Source organism: Dama dama, chromosome 30, assembly GCF_033118175.1.
Source record: "Dama dama isolate Ldn47 chromosome 30, ASM3311817v1, whole genome shotgun sequence".
NCBI lineage: Eukaryota > Metazoa > Chordata > Mammalia > Artiodactyla > Cervidae > Dama > Dama dama.
In genome coordinates this window covers 25,244,228-25,266,466 of record NC_083710.1, presented here as the reverse complement: position 1 = coordinate 25,266,466, position 22,239 = coordinate 25,244,228, and the positions used below count along the sequence as shown (strand labels likewise).

Below are 22,239 nucleotides of genomic sequence, written 5' to 3'. Positions count from 1 at the left end.
CAGTTAAAACTGGACATGGAACAATGGACTGGTTCCACATCGGGAAAGGAGTACGTCAAGGCTATATATTGTCACTCTACTTATTTAACTTATATGCAGAGTACATCATGCAAAATTCCAGGCTGGATAAAGCACAAGATGGAATCCAGATTGCCAAGAGAAATATCAATAACCTCAGATATACAGACAACACCACCCTTATGGCAGAAGTTGAAGAGAAATTAAAGCGCCTCTTGATGAAAGTGAAAGAGGAGAGTGAGAAACCTGTCTTAAAACTCAACATTTAAAAAACTAAGATTATGGCATCTGGTCCCATCACTTCATGGCAAATAGATGGGGAAACAGTGGAAACAGTGACAGATTTTCCTTTTTTTGGGCTCCAAAATCACTGTAGATGGTGACTGCAGCCATAAAATTAAAAGACGCTTGCTCCTTGGAAGAAAAGCTATAACCAAACTAGACAGCACATTAAAAAGCAGAGACATTAGTTGGCCAACAAAGGTCTGTCTAGTCAAAGCTCTGGTTTTTCCAGTAGTCATGTATGGATGTGAAAGTTGGACCACTAAGAAAGCTGAGCACCGAGGAATTAATGTTTTTGAACTGTGGTGTTGGAGAAGACTCTTGACAGTCCCTTGCACTGCAAGTCAAGTGACTTGACTTGTCAAACAAGTCAATCCTAAAGGAAATCAGTCCTACATATTCATTGGAAGGACTGATGCTGAAGCTGAAGCCCCAATACTTTGGCCATCTGATGGGAAGAACTGACTCACTGAAAAAGACCCTGATGCCAGCAAGGATTGAAGGCAGGAGAAGAAGGGAACAACAAAGGATGAAATGGTTGAATGGCATCACTGACTGAATGGATATGAGTTTGAACAAGCTCTGGGAGTTGGTGATGGACAGGGAAGCCTGGCAGGCTGCAGTTCACGGGGTGGCAAAGAGTCGAACACAACTGAGCTACTGAACTGACTGATCTTGAAGACATTCAACAATTAATGTAGGCAGGGATGGTTTTAAGGATATTTCCAGGTAATCAGCTTCCATAAATACTGTATTTGATACCTCTTAGTTATCTCAAATTTTAGCACTGTCCCGGGTGGGAACACTTCCAAACCAATCAACAAAGGAAACTTGAAACTGTATAGTTGCTGAGTGGCTGAATGAATTCTGATGGGAAAGATAGTTTACAAGGGTTCAGCTTATAATAGAATTTCAAGAAACTCTAATGGATGATTAGAGCACAATTTTAGTGATAGATTACTATATGATTCTTGGCATACAACTAGGCAAGAATTGAGAATCACTTTTAGCAAAAACTTTCAATTCCATTTACTGACATGAATGAGGCTTTTCAGGACTTTTGCAGCTTAAAAAGAGAAATTAAAGTGAGAATTGATGAAATAAAATTACTTTTAAGGCGGGATAAGAAACAATTTAAACATAAAAATTTCTCTCTGCCAATTTGGACCACTGCCCCCTTCTCAGTGAGTATTGTGTGTGTGGGTTATACCTTAGGTCCCCTCAGAAGACACAGGCATGTCTGCTCCCCCCAAAAACACAAACAAAATGGCAATTTTCTCTTGGGGTCAGCAAGGGGATAACGTTTCTTTCTTAATCATGTTGGACTATGTTAACTGTCAATATGTTACTTTGACATTATCACCCTTTGGACCACTAATTTTAATGAATTTTTTAAAGCATATGATTAGGAAATAGAAATTAACTTCCATTTATATGATAGGGTGATCAGGAAGCTTTTGAGTCATGAAAAACATTACGTATGGAAATATGAGTTCAATGAGAAGGGAATGATGTTCTGAAGGAAAGCTTCTGATTCTTAAAGGACAGCTTCCTTTTTTATTAACTTAACAGATGATGCCGGTGTTGTGCCTGATGTCCGAATCCCCGAGCGGGAAGAGAGAAGGCTTCCAAGACAATGCAACTCGCAGGAAGGGAAGTTTATTACTGGCTCGAGCCAGGACTCTCCGCCCGCAACCAACTGCAGTGGTGCGAGTCAGAGAGCCCCGAGCCCAAGCTGTTACACAAATTTATAGGGCGAGAAGCGGATTGGTTACAGGTTTGCAAAGCAATTTCATTGGTCAATACTTTCCTGGGCGCGGGACTTTCCTGGGGGTTTCCGCCGGGTTCCTAGTTTCCTAACTGGCAAACATGGGTGCCTAACTGGCAGACAGTGGTCATTGCTAAGGGAAAGCTACCTGATAGTAGGAAGGCCTACTCCTAACCTAAGCTGCCTTACTTCCGGTCCTCTCACACCGGGTTTCAGATCGCCATGGTATTTACATTCCGTTGGTTACGTTTCACTTGTGTCAGTATTTATAATTGCTGGAAATTACATCTTTTTAGCTCCTTAAACAGCTAATGAAACGTTTCCGACGGCAGCTTGATGTACAGTGGGAGAGAGGATTGGAAGCAGGGCGATGGGGCGGTGCTGAGGGAGCGTGTTTTGTAGACCACTGGGCAGCAGGCAGTCTCCTAAGGGGACCCCATGGAGGCCGCCCGCTGCGGCCAAAAGAGCAGGGCTCCGCTCTAGTCTCCATCTCTTGACAGTATTTGAGACCCTGCACGAGAAACTCTTCCTGCCTCAGTCCCGCTCAATTGTAAAACTGGGTCACTACTACTACCTTCCTTGCTCGGTTGTTGCAAAGTATAGAGATAATATATGCAAAGCACCTGGTACACCGTCAGCTTGTGGAGTGTTACCAGAGGTGTCCGGACCTAAGGCAACCGGCCCTCTTCCGGGTGGACCGTGTGGGCGCGTCCCCGACCGCTCGCGCCCCGCGCCCCTCCTGCCTTCCCCCGCGCAGCTCCGCCCCGGCAGCCGGCCCGGAGGCGCCACAACCGGGGGAACCCTGGCCCACCGGGAGGCTTCTCTCGCCCCGCGAAGCAGGTAAGCAACGGGCGGCGCCCTCAGTCTGGACCCGGAGCTGCCCCCCAGGGCTCCGGGAGCCGCGGGGAAGGGTGGAGCCCCCGCCTGGGAAGGCGCGCTCTGCTGGGGAGCTGCCTTGGGTCCCGCGCCGCGTCGGTCTCCATGGCAACGCGCTGCGCTCCGGGCTCCTGGCTCCAGCGGGGGTCTGCAGCCCTCCAGCCCGCCGCCACCCGGAGTGTTCCTAAGAGAGCGAGAGTTTCCCCCGACCCCGAAACTTAGGGGCTTCCACCCGCTGGTGCCTCCTGGGCGGGGGACTCTCGGTCGCTCAGTCCCCGCGCTGGTGGCTTTAAGTTCCCATTCCGCGTCCGCCTCCCACAACACCGGGCCCTCAGGTGTCCCCAGCCTCTCCTGGCTGCAGAGTTGGCTGCCATTCTATACCCCTAATCATCCCCTCTTCCTACACTGACAGATTACTCAGAAACATAACCTGTCTTCTCACTCAGTTTTTTAAAATCAGCATGATGCCCTAACCGTAGTCTAATTGTGTGTGTGTGTGTGTGTGTGTGTGTGTGTGTGTGTGTGGTGTTAGTCTCCATGGACTATAACTCTCCAGGCTCCTCTGTCCATGGGAATCTCCAGGCAAGAATACTGGAGTGGGTTGCCATTCCTTCTCCAGGGGATCTTCCCAACCAGGGATCGAACCCAGGTCTCCGTCATTGCGCCAATTTTTTGCTGTCTGAGACACTAAGAAAGTAGTGGCTACCATAGTCTAATGGGAAAAGGGGATGGAACGGTTTACCCAAAGCCCCCAAGGCTGGCGGCTGGCAGAGGGGTGCCAGACCAGGCAGCTTTCAGAGAGGTGGGAGGTGATCAGAGCCAAGTGCTGGGCCTCCAGGACCTGCCAGAGACAGTTCAGAAACAACCCTATGGGGCTTCCTTGTGGCTCAGTGGCCTGCCAACTCAGGAGAGGGATTGGTCCCTCTGTAACAGGAGAGAAAGGAGCAGGGCACAACTTTTGAAAGAATGAGATAGCCCAAGGATACGGCATAAACCATTTAAAATCAAATGGGACCAAGATGGCAGACAAGTGAAATGACACACCCAGAGGTGCCCTGACAGTTCTTAAGGCACTGTCAAAAGACCAAGGAGTGGTCCAAATCCTGGAAATCTCCACCCCTCCCCCAAATAGTTAGAATAATCCTCCCATTCATTAGTATATGAAATTACCCAACCTGTAAAAACTAACCATGCCACACTTCACAGCCACACTCGCCCTCTGCGATGGCCCACACTCTGTCTGTGGAGTGCGCTTCTCTCTGAATCTGAATAAATCCACTTCTTACCTATCACTTTGTCTCTCACTGAATTCTTTCAGCGATGAGGCATCAAGAACCTGAGCTACATTAGGTCCTGAAACCAGGTACTGTGGGTTTTGGCTGGGTTTGAGTCTCAGCCACGTGGGTTCGAGTCCCAGTTCAAGGTAAATGATTTCACCTCCCTGGCCCTGGAGGATCCCACGTGCTGGAAAACCAGTCAGTCACAAATACTGAGCCTGTGCTCTAGAGCCCCGGGAGCTCATGTGCCCTGGGGCCTGTGCTCTGCAACAAGAGAGGCCCCTGTAAAGAGAGGCTTGTGTGCCGCCGCTGTAGAGTGGCCACTGCTCTCTGCAACTCGAGAAAAGCCCAGGCAGCACCGAAGACCCAGCACAGCCAAAATAAATAAAATTTAAAAAAAAGAAAAGAATCAACCCCGAAGGGAATCACTGGCCCATCTTTTGCCTACAGGCTATTGACAGTGTGTCCGTGTTACAAGCACAGTGTTTCCCGAGAGATAGTAGAGGAAAGGGGATCACCCCACTTACTACCCAGGGGGAATTCACCTTCCCCGCTCAAGAAGCCAGGAGCCCAGGCTGAGGGTGACAAACCCAAACCAAAGGATCTTAAGTGCCAAAAGGAATTTCAGGCCTTATAATAAAAACTGAAGATAACTGACCCAGTAGGCGTGGATGGGGCTTTTGTGCCCCCTTGCTATCCTGAATCTTATCAGGTAAATCTAAATGCCATAGTGCCTGTCTTTATCATCAAGTCAATATTTCAATCTGTCAGTACTTGGTACTACTATGAAGAAGTAGTGAAGTAGCAGGGGGTCACCTAACAAGGACAGCCACAAACTTTTAGATCTCTGCTCCCAGGAGCAGTCTGGCCAGTGGAGGAATGATTTTTCCAAAACAGTGAACAGTTCTTGGTAAATATCCGAGCAAAACAAGGTCCAGTCAAGCCTCGATTAACACGTAGTTGCATTCCCCGAAAATTGTGTTAAAGTTGCGCTAAACGTATTTTGCATTTAGATGTAAAATAGTTTGGTAGTAGCCACAGACAATTATAAACCTATTTTTCCATGCACACGAATGTGTTCGGAGATGTTCTAAGGTGGTGAGGCTGCTGGATAATCCTTTACTATGCAGGGCCGTCCCTTGCATCACAGAATCTTAGTATCTCAGACCTTGTGTGTGTGTGCTCAGTCGTGTCTGACTCTTTGCGACCCTGTGGACTGTATCCCGCTATCCTCCTCTGTCCCTGGAATTTTCCAGGCAAGATTACTGGAATGCATTGCCATTTCCTACTCCAGGGGATCCTCCCGACCCAGGAATTGAACCCACATCTTCTGTGTCTCCTGCATCAGTAGGTGGATTCTTTATCACTGAGCCACCTGGGAAGTCCTATCTTAGACCTTGCTGGGCTCTGCTTAGCCACTCAGTCATGTCTGACTCTTTGCGACCCCATGGACTTGTAGCCTGCCAGGCTCCTCTGTCCATGGAATTCTCCAGGCCAGAATACTGGAGTGGGTAGCCTTTTTCTTCTCCAGGGGATTTTCCCAACCCAGGGATCAAACCCAGGTCTCCCGCGTTGCAGGTGGATTCTTTTACCATCTAAGCCACCAGGGAAGCCAATGGCTTCTAAATGAGATAGTATCTGCCTCTCCCATCCCTGGGAACGGGAAAAACTCTGGAAGTTTCCAAAATGTCCCGTAGGGGGCAGTGCTTCCCCTTTGAGAAAGGCAACTGGAAAACCACACAAGCAGAAGCTTTGTGCTTCCTAGAGGTGCCAAGATCAGGATATTATATTTTTCTTTCTCAGAACAAACTTGAAAAACAGGAATTGTTATTTCCATTTTAGAAATTAGGAAAGTGAGGTTTTATGAAGTTAAGTGACTTGCCCAAGATCACCACCCTAGGTTGTATCAAAGGTGAGCTGTAGCCCAAGTCCGACCTCCGGGCCTGCTAAGAGGCTCTGTCTCACTTTGGTCATTTTACCTGTAGCCACAAGGAAAGTTAGATGACTTCATCTTGGCAAAATTAGAATGAAGGTTTTAGCAAAACAAGTTCTGTTACATTGTAGTGGTCAATTTTCTGACTTCATGTGCAATAAAAATTCATTGCTCTCATTTCAGGTAACTCCATATGTTGGAGACCATGGATCAATATGACGTGATTAAAGCCATTGGGGAAGGTGCCTTTGGGAAAGTGTACTTGGCCAAAAGGAAATCAGATAGTGAGCACTGTGTTATAAAAGAGATCAATTTTGAAAAGGTAAAGTTAAGAAGTTACAATTCCTGTTCATTTTCAGTGCTATATTCAGCTAGCTTTTAATCCAATTTGTCAAGGAAACGCATCTTTTTCTTTTTTTTTTTAACAAGTATGAGTGAGTTGACTTTTGTTTGTTCAGTCCTCTAAACCCATTGTCCAAACAGCAACCAGTGATCTTATTTTTATTTTAAAATTTTATTTTGGTTTTTGACCGCCTCTCTCATCATGGGGGATCTTAATTTCCCCCACCAGGAACTGAACTCATGCCTCCTGCAGTGGAAGCAGGGAGTCTTAACCCCTGGACCAACAGGGAAGTTTGAAATGATTTTTTTTTTTTCAAAAGGAAAGAAAAAACAATGTCATCACCCTGTCTACTATGGTACTCCTTACAGTGATAACATCTTTTTAAAATATCCTATGGCATGTCTATGGGAGGCCCCTTCTCCCTAGCTCTGACTCCTCTACTTTGCACAAGGGTGGTGCATTTCCTCTGTCATCCTAATATAGGTCACCTCCACAAGGAGACCTTCCCCAAACATCCTATCTAAGACAACTCCCTGACTTTAATCACTCCTTATCACACCAGCCTGGTTTATTTTCTCAGTAGCATTTACAATGATCTGGGATTACTCTGTTCATTTATTTCTTATCTGTCTCCTCCAGCATGCAGAACCATGCCATCACATAATATTGCTCAAAAATATTGCTCAGAAGTATTTATGAAATGCATTGAAGGAATGGAAGGAATCCATATATTAGTAGTAGTCTGGTAATTTTGGAGAATAATTAAATATATTTAATTTAAGAGGAATTATTTTGGCTAAATTCCCTAGAAACTTTTGCTAATTAAGAAAATAGTATGTGTAGAATGGCCACCCGATGTGAACAGCTGACTCACTGGAAAAGAGGGCATCTGCCTTCAGTCTTTCCCTGATGCTGGGAAAGATAGAGGGTAGAAGGAGAAGAGGGCATCAGAGGATGAGATGGATGGATGGCATCACCGATGCAATGGATGTGAACTTGGGCAAACTTTGGGAGATGGTGAGGGACAGGGAGGCCTAGTGTGCTGCAGTCCATGGGGTCACAGAGTCGGATATGACTGGCCGACTGAACGACAACATGTGTAGAGTGACACAATTTTCATAAAAATATGTGCATTATCTCTGTATATAGGTATGTATATTCCCACAGATATATTCTCATAGGCATAAGAAACACACTAGGTAGTTTTATCTAGGTGGAATGTGGGTTATGAGTAATTTTTACCTTGTCCTTTTGTATCAGTTCAGTCTGCGGATTAGTTTTGACAGCCCTCTCTGATTTGTTCGCAAATTCCATTTCAACCTCCTCTTCACATCCTTTTCTTTTTTCCTACATACAGATCCCTCCCACTCCAGCCTCTGTGCTTGCCCAAGGGGCTCTTTCTTCCAAGAAGGTTTTTGCCTGCCCAGGAAGACTCGACTTGTTCAGGGCTGAGCCCTGGGAGAGTTTCCAGGACTTTCCCACTCTAAGTAATCTCCCTTTCTTTGTCAGCTCCATAGATTTTATTCATAATGCAGTTATGATACTGAATGTTTTCTACTTTGCTGTGCTTAAGCTATTAATTTTGTACCCTCTCCTCCAAACTGTATGTTCTTTGCAGGCAGAATCCGTGTCTTTTTCATCTTGGTATTCAAAACAGCAGCTAAGAATGCTTCGCACCAGTACCGGTTCAGTAAATCCTTATTGGATTGATAATTCAATGCATAGATACTTTCAGGCCTTCTAGCTCTATTGTTAAGCTGGTACATACTTTGCTGTTGCTGTTCAGTTGCTCAGTTGTGTCCGACTCTTTGCCACCCAATGAACTGCAGCACGCCAGGCCTCCCTGTCCTTCACTATATCCTGGAGTTTGCTCAAACTCATGTTCAGTAAGTCGATGATGCCATCCAACCATCTCATCCTCTGTTGCCCCCTTCTCTTCTTGCCTTCAATGGCTCTTTTCCAATGAGTCATCTTTTCGAATCAGGTGGCCAAAGTATTGGCGCTTCAGGTTCAGCCATCAGTCCTTCCAATGGATATTCAGGGTTTTTTCTTTTAGGATTGACTAGTTTGATTTCCTTGCAGTCCAAGGGACTCTCAAGAGTTTTCTCCAGCACCACAGTTCGAAAGCATCAATTCTTCGACACTCAGCCTTCCTTACGTTCCAACTCTCACATCCGTATGTGACTACTGGAAAAATCATAGCTTTGACTATACATTGTTTTGTCAGCAAAATGATATCTCTGCTTTTTAATATGCTGTCTAGATTTGTCATAGTTTTTCTTCCAAGGAGCAAGCGTCTTAGAAATGATCAGTTCAGTTCAGTCGCTCAGTCGTATCTGACTCTTTGCGACCTCATGGACTGTGATGCCATCCAACCATCTCATCCTCTGTTGTCCCCTTCTCCTCCCGCCTTCAGTCTTTCCCAGCATCAGGGTCTTTTCCAATGAGCTGGCTCTTCACATCAGGTGGCCAAAGTATTGGAGTTTGAGCTTCAGCATCAGTCCTTCCAATGAATACCCAGGACTGATTTCCTTTAAGATTGACTGGTTGGATCTCCTTGCAGTGCAAGGGACTCTTAAGAGTCTTCTTCAACACCGCAGTTCAAAAGCATCAATTCTTCAGCGTCAAAAGCACCAGTGTTAGAAATTATAAAACCATTTAAATTCTAAGTAAAGAAAAAGCCATGTGGGAGGTGAATCCTCTATAGAAATATATATTAATGTGTTTTTAACATCTCTCTCACTCTTTAGTATATGTAATTAAACAAACTGACTTTATGTATTTCTAATAGAAATACATAAAATATTTAGAAATAAATAGAGCCCTGAATTTTTTCACTCATGAAGACCCTCGTCTCCATGCTGTAAATAAGTAGAATTTATATGAGGGAGGCTGTTGTTATCATTATTTTCCTGTATCTCTTTGTGTTATCAAATTTGCCTGGCAACATCTGTGTCACAGAATTAATGTTTATTACTTCTTCCTTTCTACCCTAATGTAGTTTTCATTCTTATCTCGAGAAATTTACATTTCTTCTCAGCTCTCCTGCACCTCTCCATGAAGCAAACTCTAGACTCCAGAACTTAAATTGCCAATTTTTTTTTACAGGTACCAAAAAGCTATGTATTTTCTCTTATCCTACCGTTATCAAGCATATTCTTTTATATCTTGCTTTCAAAAATGTATCCTTTTTATTGTGAACACTAAAATATTCGTTGAAGAAGTTTTGAAAAAAACTGTAGGGAAAAATAAGATTATTTAGAGGAAAAAAAAAATCACTTACAATCTCTCTCTTTATCACTGTTAACATTATGGTGAACTTCTCTCCAGGCTACTTTTAATGCATAAATGTACCTTATAAGTTATTAGACTATATTAGAGTGATTGCTATCATGCTGGATATACTCTTTTATATCAGCTTTTTACTCTTAGTATACTGTAAACATTTTCTCATTTCAGTGTTTTCATGTAATAAAATGTTCTCATATAGTAACATCAAATGTTTACAGTAATGGTGGACATCTAGCATAGGTCAGTTATCCCGGGTGTTTCACTTATATTAATCTATTTAATCCTCACAACAACCTGAAAAGGTGGATCTCGTTATCCTCATTGTCCAGGTGAAGGGGCTCAGTGCGGTTAAGTGATTTGCTTACTGACCAACAGACCCTTCTAACTCTTCCTGCTGTAACTCTGTCCTTCTCTGGATTGTTGATGACTGCATAGTGTGACATTAGGTTCAAAATACTGTACCATAATTTATCTAACTCTTTTTCTATTTCAGATAATTATATTACTTGATTTTTTTGCTATGATTAAATAGCATTTAATATATAGAGTAAGTTACTTTTCTTAAGCAAACTGTGTACTCATGTTTATCTACATGTACATTAAATTAAAAGGTCTAACAATTTACAGCAATTACTCTTAAGGAATCAGTGGGAAGGAAAGGGGGAAGTTTTACTTTCATCTTATTCACTTCTATCTGACTTAAAATATTTTTTCAAATCATAAGTATATATTGTTAATTGAAAACTAATAATAAAAAAACCTAATAGTAAAGAACTGTAATGAAGGTTTTTGTATGAGAACACTTGGGCACATACGTTTTTGATTATTTTCTTTGGATAAATTTCTAGAAGCATTAATAAGTTAAAAATAGGAGCATTTTAAAGTCTCTTTTAGACATTAAAAAGTTGTTGTCCTGAAAAGATTTTTACCATCTTATATAAATATTTACCCCAGAAATATATGAGTGCTGTTTTCTGCTTTCTGGTTAACTATGGGTATTAACATTCTTTTATCTTCACCAGTTTCACAGGTGAAATATTATATTAAATTTTGTTTTAGTCTTTTTTCTTCTGATTACTGAGCGAGGTTGCATCTTTCTATTTCTGAGCCATTTTTACCTTCTTTTACTTTTTTGAGAGTTGTCTAGTCATGTATTTTCCCATATTTCTATTGGCATACATAGTTGCTTTTTTTTTTATTTGCCAGAACTCCTTAGATGTTATAAATACAAAAATCTGTCATACATATTGCCAGTATTTTTACCTAACTATAAAAATGCAGTTCTATACCTATGTTTTCCTTTCAATTTTGTTTATAATATCCTTTTGAAAAAATAGTAGTTATAAATTGACATAGTTAAGTAGCTAAGTCTGTTCATCCAGTAGGCATAATTCAGTTATTTTATTTTGAAATTCATATGTACTAATTATGCAATTTAAATAGGGAGAAAGATACTGAAGCTCAGAAGACTTAAGTAATTTACTGAAGGATACATAACTAGGAGACAGTAAAGCTGGGATTGAGAATGTTAATTTTTTTTTTAAATTGTTAAATCTAAATGAGGATGAGAAATGGGGGAACTCACACATTATGTGTGAGCCAAATGTTGAAGGTCATTACAGAGGGAACTGTGGAGAGGACCAGTGACTCGGAGGGTGGGACAGCCGGACCAGAAGTCAGTGTAGAACTGATGAAGTATCAAGAGTGAGGAAGAAAAGGTAGAAATGAGATGTGGTCACTGTCACTGGCACCAAAACATTTGAAAAATATTGTCCATAGATGAGTAATAGAATAAGAATATACATCTGGGAGTGAGGGCGGGAGAGAAACAGGTGAGGGAGATTAAGAGGTACAGACCTCCAGTTGCAAAATAAATCAGTTATGTGTATGAAATGGACAGCATGGGGAACATAGTGAGTAATTATGTAATATCTTCATATAGTGACAGATGGTAACTAGGCTTATGAAGATCACTTTGAAATTCATAGAAATTTTAAATCACTATGTTATGTGATGAAAACTGATATAGTGTTACAGGTCAATTTTACTTCAAAAACAAACTCAGAAAAAAAGATCAAAATTGTGGTATGGGGAGGGAGAACTGGATGAAGGTGGTCAACAGGTACAAACTTCCAGTTATAAGATAAATAAGAACTATGGATGTAATATACAACATGATAAATATAATTAACACTGCTGTTTGTTATATATATGAAAGTTGTTAAGAGAGTAAATCCTGCACTATCGTCACAAGGTAAAAAAAATTGTTTTTCTATTTCTTTAATTTTGTATGTATATGCGATGATGGATGTTTGCTAAACTTATTGTTCTAATTATTTCATGGTGTGTGTAAGTCAAATCGTTATGCTATATACCTTAAAAGTATACAGTGCTATATGTCATTATATCTCAATAAAACTGGGAGGAAAGGTAATAATAAAAGCAAATTAATTAGTTTTTTAAAAAATAAAAGGAAATATATCAAATATAAAATGAAGTAACAAGAGACAAATTTTATTTGAAAACAAAAAATGTAGTAATCTTAACATAGAACTTTACCGGTCTGATTTATGTGATGTGTGACATTTAATTTTTTTAGATTTCATTTGTTTCTTCTCAGCTGTGATTGCTGCTGGAACATTGCATTTTTTTTAACCAATTCTTTTGCTGCTGAAAGATAAATATTAAAATAACTTTCCTTGAGATGACTAAATAATTGACACGGTACACCAATTCAACTGAGCTTATAACACAGCAGAACTTTACCAGAAATACTTATTTTCTTGTTTCTGATTGTCATTGGCAAACCATTGACTAGATACAGGAGACTCTTAATTCTAGAAAGGTCATTTCCTGCCATTGAGAGATCAGTTTCAGAAATGCCATTAAAAGTCAGTGAAATCCTGGAGAATTTTCGATGACAGTAAGCAGAAAGCCTATTCATGAAAGCAATTATCATTATAGACTACTTTGTCTCTTAATATAATTTAGATGCCCATCCAAGAAAAAGAAGCTTCCAAGAAAGAAGTCATTCTTCTGGCAAAGATGAAACATCCCAACGTTGTAACCTTCTTCAGTTCATTTCAAGGTTTGACTTCTTATATTCTTTAAGTATTTTAATAAAGTGTCAGCATGTAGATATCCATATAAGATAGGATCCTGAGAACTGTGTATAAATTAATTTCTGTGACTGGATTCATTGTCCCATTTACTTAAATTTATTTTTCATCATCTTGATTTATACTCAACTGAGTTTTTGTAGACAGTTTTCCTAAATTTCCTTAAGTTTTCCCACCTGTCTTTAATTTTTACTCCCTCAAATAGTTAATAATGGTTGTCTTAGCTTTGCTGCAGTAAGAACTTGCAGTGGCCTACAAGAATACCATCTGTGTCTCACTCATGTTACATGCTGGCTGTGGTTGGGTGGGGTCTTTTTTATTTTTTAATTACAAACTCTTCTTTGGCCACGCCACACGGCTATGGGGTCTTAGTTCTCCCCCGCCAGGGCCCACCTCGTGAAAGCACCAAGTTCTAACCACTGCTCTCGCCCGGGAATTCCCTGATGGGGGCTTGAAGTCTGGGGCCCCGGCTGAAGGAGCAGCTCGGGTTGGAAGCAGGCTGTTCTGAACAATAGGGCAGGACACGGAGCCCAGCGCGACCTCACCCTCAGAGCCCTGCTGGGATGGGGCACATTTCTTCCTTCCCCCGTGTCCTCGAATTCGGGGGGCAAAGCAGACCCTCAGCCAGCCCTGAGGACGGGGCGGTGCGGGGAGGTGCCCTGACTCTGAGTCCCTGTGTGTGCGGGGGCAGTGAATGAGGCAGTGTAGTCCTCTTTCAGAGAGGCAGCCAGGCCGCTGCCGGAATAGAGGGGAAACTTGAAGGAAGCAAGCCTTCTTCTCTGTGCACCTGAGTACATTTTTTCTGACTTCATCCATTACTCGACTCCAGAGGTTAAAAAAAAAAACCCAAAAAAGCAATGGTCAGAGACCATTCATTCACTTAACAAATATTTACTGAGTGCTCACTGTATACATTTTTCTAGGTTCCAGGAATACATCAGTGAACAAAGAAAACAAACAAAAATGCCTGTCCTTTGTGACTCTTACACTCTAGTGGGAAGAGACAGACCGTAAACACACAGGCAGCATGTCTGGTGTTTCAAGGCTGGGTCGGGGCTGTGTATGCCCACAGTTCAGCCAACACCCAGCAAGGGGTGGGGCGGTGTGTACTTGAATTCATAGGTTGGAAGTAGTTCATGGAGCAGGAATGTTACCTAGATGTCTTCAAGCATCATCAGCAGTATATTAATAAAAATCAGTAAAGTTTTGTTTTTTGCTTCATTGTGGCATGTGGGGTCTTAGTTCCCTGACCAGGGATCGAACCCACACCCTTGCAGTGAAAACGCAGTGTCTTAGTCACTGGACCTCCAAGGAAGCCCCAGTAACAAAATTTAAAAGCTGTTTTTTTGAGCGTCTACAGTCTGCTGGGCACTGTGTTTCTTAGAAATTAAACCACTGCATGCAAAATAGCTTTCTGTGTTTCTTACAAATGAAAACTGGGTACAGTCTCTAAAAGACGGCTCAGGACACTTCTGAGGTCTTTGGGAGTCGAGAATACACGTGAGCAGGGAACCGAGTTGTACTGAGTAGCTTTTAAGGGGCAGCCACTGAATAAGGTGCCCTCTGCTCCTGTTCATTGGTTCCTACAATGACACCGGACGACAGCCTTCCTTTTCCTCACTCTGTGGGTTATTTTTGTGGCTCTCTCCATCTGGTGAGTCTCCGCTCGTTGTCAGGCCTTCTCTAAGAGCACAGTGCAAGTTACAGTGCCCTGTGCTGATCTCGCCAGCACTGCGGTACCGTGAGTGTGTCCATTCATATACGCCATTAGGAATTGGCCTAATATTTGTCTCCCTTTAAGACAGTAAACATAACAGATTCTTTTGCTCACCACTTGCTCCTCAGCATCTGGCACATAGTAGGTGCTCAGGCACATTAGTGGAATGAGTACTTGGGCTCCCTGGACCAGTTAGGAGAGTGGAGTCTGTCCATACTCCATGTGAATTGGACATCTGGGGCTGGTTTACGCTGGATACCCTTATCAAATGAGAGGTCATTTTTTTACAGCATCAATAATCTTTGCTGACTTTGTTTATGTTGTACACTTAAACTTTCTTATGACTCCCTCTTCCTTTTCATAACTAGAGCACCCCTGTGTTTAGGAAAACCAGAGCTATTGTGATGCCTTTGCGTTTTGCCTGGCAGATGGTTGGAACTTGAAACACTGAGCTTGTCTGAAAGCCTCAGAGGTCCTTGTGACACCTGGCTGTAGAGAGTGTGGGGAAAGCCTTTGTTTACCCTCCAACAGCTCATCTCTAAACAAAAGAACCACGGCTCTAGTGCATTACATGTTTGTCAATGGAAAGTAGAAGTTTTTATAAGTTTGAAGCAGCAGGAGGAGAATAAGGAGAATACAGTAAGATTTTCTTAAGGCTAAATTTTAAAAAATACTTATATATGTATTTATTTGGCTGTGCTGGGTCTTAGTTGCAGCATGTGAACTCTTAGTTGAAGCGCGTGGCTTCTAGTTCTCTGACCAGGAATTGAGCCTGGGTCCCCTTCATTGGGAACACAGAGTCATAAGCCTCTGGACCACCAGGGAAGTCCCCATCAGGCTCAGTTAATTCCACTTAAATTTCTTCAGTAAACATTTATCAAGTACCTCTAATAGGCTGAACACAGCCTGGGTCTTGGGGGTAAATCAATGAGCAAAATGGGTCCACGTCCCCGGACTGCTCTTTTCTGTGGCTGTATAACCAGCGAACAGGAATTGAGTAGCTTAAACAGGCGCCTCCCAATTTCTCTAGCTCCTCCAGAAGCCTGGGCTTGGTTTAGCTGGATTCTCTGCACAGGGTCTCCCATAGTTGAAATCAAGGTGGTAACTGTGTCTGCGGCCTCCCTCACCGAGGCCCAGAGTTCTCTCCCAGGCTTATGCAGGTTGTTGGGAGATTTCATTTACTGCACTTGTAGGACTGAGATGTCTGCTTTCTTGCAGACGGTTAACTGGGGGGTGGTCATCTTCTGCTAGAGACCAACCTCCCTCCCTGTCACGTGGCCCCTTCAACAGGCCCTCTCCAGCACGGCATCTCTCTGTTTCTGCCGTCTAGATCCAGATTTAAGTGGCTCTTGTGATTAGGTCAAGCCCAGGTATATAATCTCCTTTTTCTGTTAACTCAAAGTCAGCTGCTTAGTAACTTTAATTATATCAGCAAATCCTCTTTGCTATGCAACGTGACATATGATGGAGTGATATCCCGTACTTACAGGTTCCATTCTCACTCAAGGGGAGAGAGTTCACAGGGTGTGCGCATTAGGGTCATCTGAGGGTTCTGCCTGCTCTTCAGCTGTGGTGTTCACATTCCAGGGGTAAAATGAAGGGTGCTGTGTGCTAAGTTGCTTTAGTCATGACTGACTCTCTGCGACCTTATGGACTGTAGCCTGCCAGGCTCCTCTGTGGGATTCTCCAGGCAAGAATACTGGAGTGGGTTGCCATTTCCTCCTCCAGGGGATCTTCCCCACCCAGGGATTGACTCCGTGTCTCTTGTGTCTCCTGCATTGGCAGGAAGATTCTTTACCACTAGCGCTAGACAGGTAATAAATGTAAATACAACTAATAAGTACATTATGTAGTTTGTTGTTTAAAATTCTTTTTTAAAGAATATATTTTACTGATATGGCCTCATGGGGTCTTAGTTTTAGCCTGCAGGATCTTTGATCTTCGTTGCAGTATGTGAGCTCTTAGTTGCAGCATTTAGGTGCTAGTTTCCTGACCAGGGATTGAACTCTGGCCCCTTGCATTGGAAGCTCAGAGTCTTTACCACTGGACCATCCGGGAAGTCCCTGATAACCCCTTTAAAGTTGATTTAAGCTACTTGAAAGAAAGAGGTAGCAAATGATAAAATCTGGCAAGAAGAGTCTGACATTTAGTGGATACTCAAATAACTACAGAGCAAGATGGTAGAAAGATTAACAGTTGGTGGCAAGCCTGATTTTGTGCGATTCCTTTATTAAGCTCCTTCCATGTGCCAGGTACAGGGAATGCAGAAGAGCCAAGTGTGGAGTTGCTCCTCAGGGAACAAACTAGTGGGAGAAATAAACAAGTTAGTAGAAGTCCTTAACCTAGTAAGAACCCATCTGATAGTTGTTTGGTAAAGAAAAAAGCTGGTGAAGCAGAAAACCATACAAACTTATTTTAATCTGTAAATGCATGATCATTTGCCAGACTTTTGATGTAAGATCAAAGCCTTATCTTTGATTATGAATCCACTTACTGGACTTCTGAGCATTCTTTGTTTTGTAGGTGCCCCTCATCTGCAATTTATATTTTCCAGTTTCTGTTCTTTAGAGTGGAGTAAGAATTCACAGATATTCTCTCTGTGCACATTCCTTTGAAAGCTTCCCAGTTATTTTCCATTTGTCCCACCCAGCATTTAGCTTAATGACTTTTTTTTTTAAGCTACTCACTTTTACTGGGTCCTTCACGGCATTTAATGTAGTTCTTGTAGAAACGATCACATCTTTTCCCATTCATCTCTCATCACTTTATATAAAAATTACAATAGCAAGTATCAGTTCAGTTCAGTTGCTCAGTCGTGTCCGACTCTTGGTGACCCCATGGACTGCAGCATGCCAGGCCTTCCTGTCCATCACCAACTCCCGGAGTTTACTCAGACTCACGTCCATTGAGTTGGTGATGCCATCCAACCATCTTGTCCTCTGTCGTCCCCTTCTCCTCCTGCCTTCAATCTTTCCCAGCATCAGGGTCTTTTCAAATAGATTTGGGAATGAATGCAGTGATCCTGGTAAGAATCAGTGAGGGCAGAGGGAGCATAGTTGAGTCCAGTCGCCACCAGGGTAACCTTGAGGAGCAACAGTTGTAGAGGGTGCTCAGCAATCTAGGGTGTAGATCAGGCAGAGGTCAGTTAAAAGAAATTTGACTGGGACTTCCCTGATGGTCCAGTGGTTAAGAATCCACATTGCAATGCAGAGGATGCAGGTTCGATTCCTGGTTGGGGGAACTAAGATCCCACTTGCTGTGGAGCAACTAAGCCTGCGCACCACATCTACTAGGGTTGAGCTCTTTGGAGCCCATGTGCCCCAACTGAAGCATCCATGGGCCACAATGAAATTCCGAGTGCTGCAGCTAAGACCTGACTCAGCCAAATACATAAATAAAATATTTAAAAAAGAGTGTCAACAGTACTCAACAATATAAACAAAAGTGTATACTTAAATTTAAGGGTCTGATCATTCTTTTAGTGGTGTTGAAAATGATTCACAGCTGTTGTGTTATAGCACATTTCCAGTCTCCTGCAGGAATGTATTAAAAATAATTGCTCACATTATTGAACTCTCATTATGTGCAGGTATTGTTCTAAGTATGTGACGTGGATTAACTCATTTAAAAGATGAAGTGAACAAAGATAAGGCAATCCCAAGAGGAGTGTCTACATTATCATCTTCATCTGACAGATGAGATAATGAAGCCCAGAAAAATTAAAATAACTTGCCCAGAGTCACAGAGCTAAGAAATTTAAGTGGCGAAGTGGGATTAGAGCCCAATCCATCTTGATTCTACAGCCAGAGTGTTTAGCTATTATATTCTGCATTTTTCTGTTGCATTCTCCACCTTCTAGAATTTGAAAGGCAAGTAATTAGTAAATATCTGAAACCTATCCAGCATCAAATGATGCCTTTTTTTACAGAGAACAACAGACTGTTTATTGTGATGGAGTATTGTGATGGCGGGGATCTCATGAAAAGGATCAGAAGACAACGGGGAGTGTTATTTAGTGAAGATCAGGTAGAAACTCTTCCAATTTGCCTGTTTATTTATATTGGGGATTAAAGTTATAATTTCATAAGTAATAGACTGTGTTCATATGAAGCATGATTGGTGGAAGAGAAATTCAAACTATAAAAATAATGGCTTGGTATTTTTTTTTACAATGTCAATGTTCATTTCTTTTTTCTTTTTCTTTTTATCTTTTAAATTATGAAAAGTATGAAAAAAAAGAAAGAAAAGTATGATAACACATTTATAGGAGACTTGGAAAATTCAGAGCAAAGTTACATATGATCCTACTATATATTAATACAATTATTTTTTTAAATAGCTATATTAAGATTTTTAGTGGGCGTTTCAACATCAAACTCTCAAAAATTTATAGAATGAATATACCTAAAAGTGGAAGGATATGGTAGACCTGAAAAAAACCATGAACTAATTCAATATAATTAAGATTTATACAATTTTCACACCATAGTAGGATACAAATTCTATTCAAGTCACCATAAACTAGGAGACCACTGGAATATATCCAGGGACATAAAACAAGGTGCAGATTTGCATTTCTCTAATAATGAGTGATGTTGAGCATCTTTTCATGTGTTTGTTAGCCATCTGTATGTCTTCTTTGGAGAAATGTCTGTTTAGTTCTTTGGCCCATTTTTTGATTGGGTCATTTATTTTTCTGGAATTGAGCTGCAGGAGTTGCTTGTATATTTTTGAGATTAATCCTTTTTCTGTTTCTTCATTTGCTATTATTTTCTCCCAATCTGAGGGCTGTCTTTTCACCTTACTTATAGTTTCCTTTGTAGTGCAAAAGCTTTTAAGTTTCATTAGGTCCCATTTGTTTAGTTTTGCTTTTATTTCCAATATTCTGGGAGGTGGGTCATAGAGGATCTTGCTGTGATTTATGTCGGAGAGTGTTTTGCCTATGTTCTCCTCTAGGAGTTTTATAGTTTCTGGTCTTACATTTAGATCTTTAATCCATTTTAAGTTTATTTTTGTGTATGGTGTTAGAAAGTGTTCTAGTTTCATTCTTTTACAAGTGGTTGACCAGTTTTCCCAGCACCACTTGTACCATTACACGCCAGTCAGGATGGCTGCTATCCAAAAGTCTACAAGCAATAAATGCTGGAGAGGGTGTGGAGAAAAGGGAACCCTCTTACACTGTTGGTGGGAATGCAAACTAGTACAGCCACTATGGAGAACAGTGTGGAGATTTCTTAAAAAACTGGAAATAGAACTGCCATATGACCCAGCAATCCCACTTCTGGGCATACACACTGAGGAAACCAGATCTGAAAGAGACACGTGCACCCCAATGTTCATCGCAGCACTGTTTATAATAGCCAGGACATGGAAGCAACCTAGATGCCCATCAGCAGATGAATGGATAAGGAAGCTGTGGTACATATACACCATGGAATATTACTCAGCCGCTAAAAAGAATTCATTTGAATCAGTCCTAATGAGATGGATGAAACTGGAGCCCCTTATACAGAGTGAAGTAAGCCAGAAAGATAAAGAACATTACAGCATACTAACACATATATATGGAATTTAGAAAGATGGTAACGATAACCCTATATGCAAAACAGAAAAAGAGACACAGAAATACAGAACAGACTTTTGAACTCTGTGGGAGAAGGTGAGGGTGGGATATTTCAAAAGAACAGCATGTATACTATCTATGGTGAAACAGATCACCAGCCCAGGTGGGATGCATGAGACAAGTGCTCGGGCCTGGTGCACTGGGAAGACCCAGAGGAATCGGGTGGAGAGGGAGGTGGGAGGGGGGATCGGGATGGGGAATACGTGTAAATCTATGGCTGATTCATATCAATGTATGACAAAACCCACTGAAATGTTGTGAAGTAATTAGCATCCAACTAATAAAAAAAAAAACAAGGTGCAGAAATTTCATAGTCTAAAGGTATTGAAATCATATAGAGTCTGTTCTCTTATCACTGTGGAATCATGTTAAAAATCAATATCAAAAGATATTTGAAAATAACCCACATATTTTCAAGTGCAGTCTGACATTTGCCAAGAGAGACCTTCCACTTAGCCATTGAAGGCCTCAGTAAAGTTAGACTGAAAAACCAGAAGGTGACTGCAGAGAAGAAAGCATTTAAATGAGAAATTAACCTAGCCTAGAACATGTTTGCAATTGAACTTAAATTGAATCTCTGTTTGAGAGTGAACTTTGCTTGAGAAAGGACAGTATCTTATTTTGGGACAGTCTCATGTAGGTTGCCCCTGAGATAGATCTTAGTGGCTGAAAAAAAAGTGAATGAGGATGTTCCTTAGCCACTTAAAATGTGATGTATTTATAGCTTCACTCTTCTTCCTTTTACCAGTGAGTACTCTGTTTTAAAATAGATTTCCCACTTTGCTGGGGAGGATAGAAGCTCTTTTTAGCAATGGCTATTTAGTTTCCTTGGTTATTAAGAGAGAGAAGAGAAAAGGTGAAGAGTAATGGCCTCAATTCCCATTTTCTCTGAGCACAAACACATTTTTCTTCTGTACCTTGAGCATCCTTTGATACCCTCTTGGAACTTTTACTCCTGAAGGAGACAGATGTTTGTAGCAGGGAAGAACTGGACTCGTGGCCTGTGTGATTGAAGGGAAAGGCCTTGGTCACGAGCAGGAACAAGAATGGCCCGCCAGCTTTCTTCAAGCCCTTTGCTTCTTTATTCTCTTTTAGCATTTAAAAGCCTTGATAATTTCCTCTTTGATTTAAAGTTCAATGTCGTGAATGTATGAGTGATTAAAGAATCAATATCCCTAACCTCTGTAAATTTAATCAAGCATTCTCCCTATGCTCATTGACATTATATACTAAATTCTATAGTTGTAGAAACCTCCTTTCTTCTTACCTTATCTATTACTTTGCCACATTTAATAAAAATACTTTTCTCTACATAAGTTTGAATTACATTTCCCGTGATTGAGAAAGAACTAAAATTACAACTGATGGATTTTCCTGGTGGTCCAGTGGTTAAGACTCTGCACTTCCACTGCAGGGGACAAGGGTTTGATCCCTGGTTGGCGAACTAAGGGCTTCCCTTGTGGCTCAGACAGTAAAGAATCTGCCTGCAATGTGGGAGACCCGGATTCGATCCCTGGGTTAGGAAGATCCCCTGGAGAAAGGAATGGCTACCCACTCCAGTATTTTTGCCTGAAGAATCCCCCGGGACAAAGGATCCTGGCAGGCTACAGTCCATGGGGTCGCAAAGAGTCGGACACGACTAAAGCGACTTAACACACGGACTGGGCACTAAGAGTCCACAGGCTGCACAGCACAGCCAAAAAAAAATTACAAGTGAGTCTTAGTACCTGGAATAGAGTTTTTTTCCCAATTGTTTTCTTCTCTCTTTTTGGTGGACAAAGAACCATTGAAATTTTAGAATTGTTTAAATAGATCTCTATAGGCATCTGAGTGCAAGCATGTAGGCTCAGTTGTGTTTTCCTACTCCAGGGGACCTTCGGGACCCAGGGATCGAACCTGTGTCTCTTGCATCTCCTGAACAGGCAGGCAAATTCTTCACCACCTGGGAAGCTGTCTACAGTGGCTCAGTGGTGAAGAATCTACCTTCCCGGT

General features: G+C 41.8%; 1 protein-coding gene across 6 annotated transcripts in view; it reads left to right on the top strand.

Moving 5' to 3' along the window:
• The first annotated feature begins 2,803 nt into the window (after positions 1–2,803).
• Positions 2,804–22,239, top strand: part of NEK5 (NIMA related kinase 5) — a 60,110-nt gene continuing 40,674 nt past the window's right edge. For 5 of the 6 annotated variants that reach the window (XR_009691432.1, XM_061133848.1, XM_061133847.1 and 2 more), the window contains exons 1-4: positions 2,804–2,908; positions 6,338–6,476; positions 12,780–12,876; positions 18,553–18,650. Coding sequence is in view for 4 of the 6 variants with exons in the window: in XM_061133848.1 (XP_060989831.1) it covers positions 6,348–6,476; positions 12,780–12,876; positions 18,553–18,650 (324 nt within the window). In the remaining 2 variants the exon portion in view is untranslated. The remainder of the gene's footprint in view (positions 2,909–6,337; positions 6,477–12,779; positions 12,877–18,552; positions 18,651–22,239) is intronic. The other variant, XM_061133850.1, reaches the window with a different exon arrangement.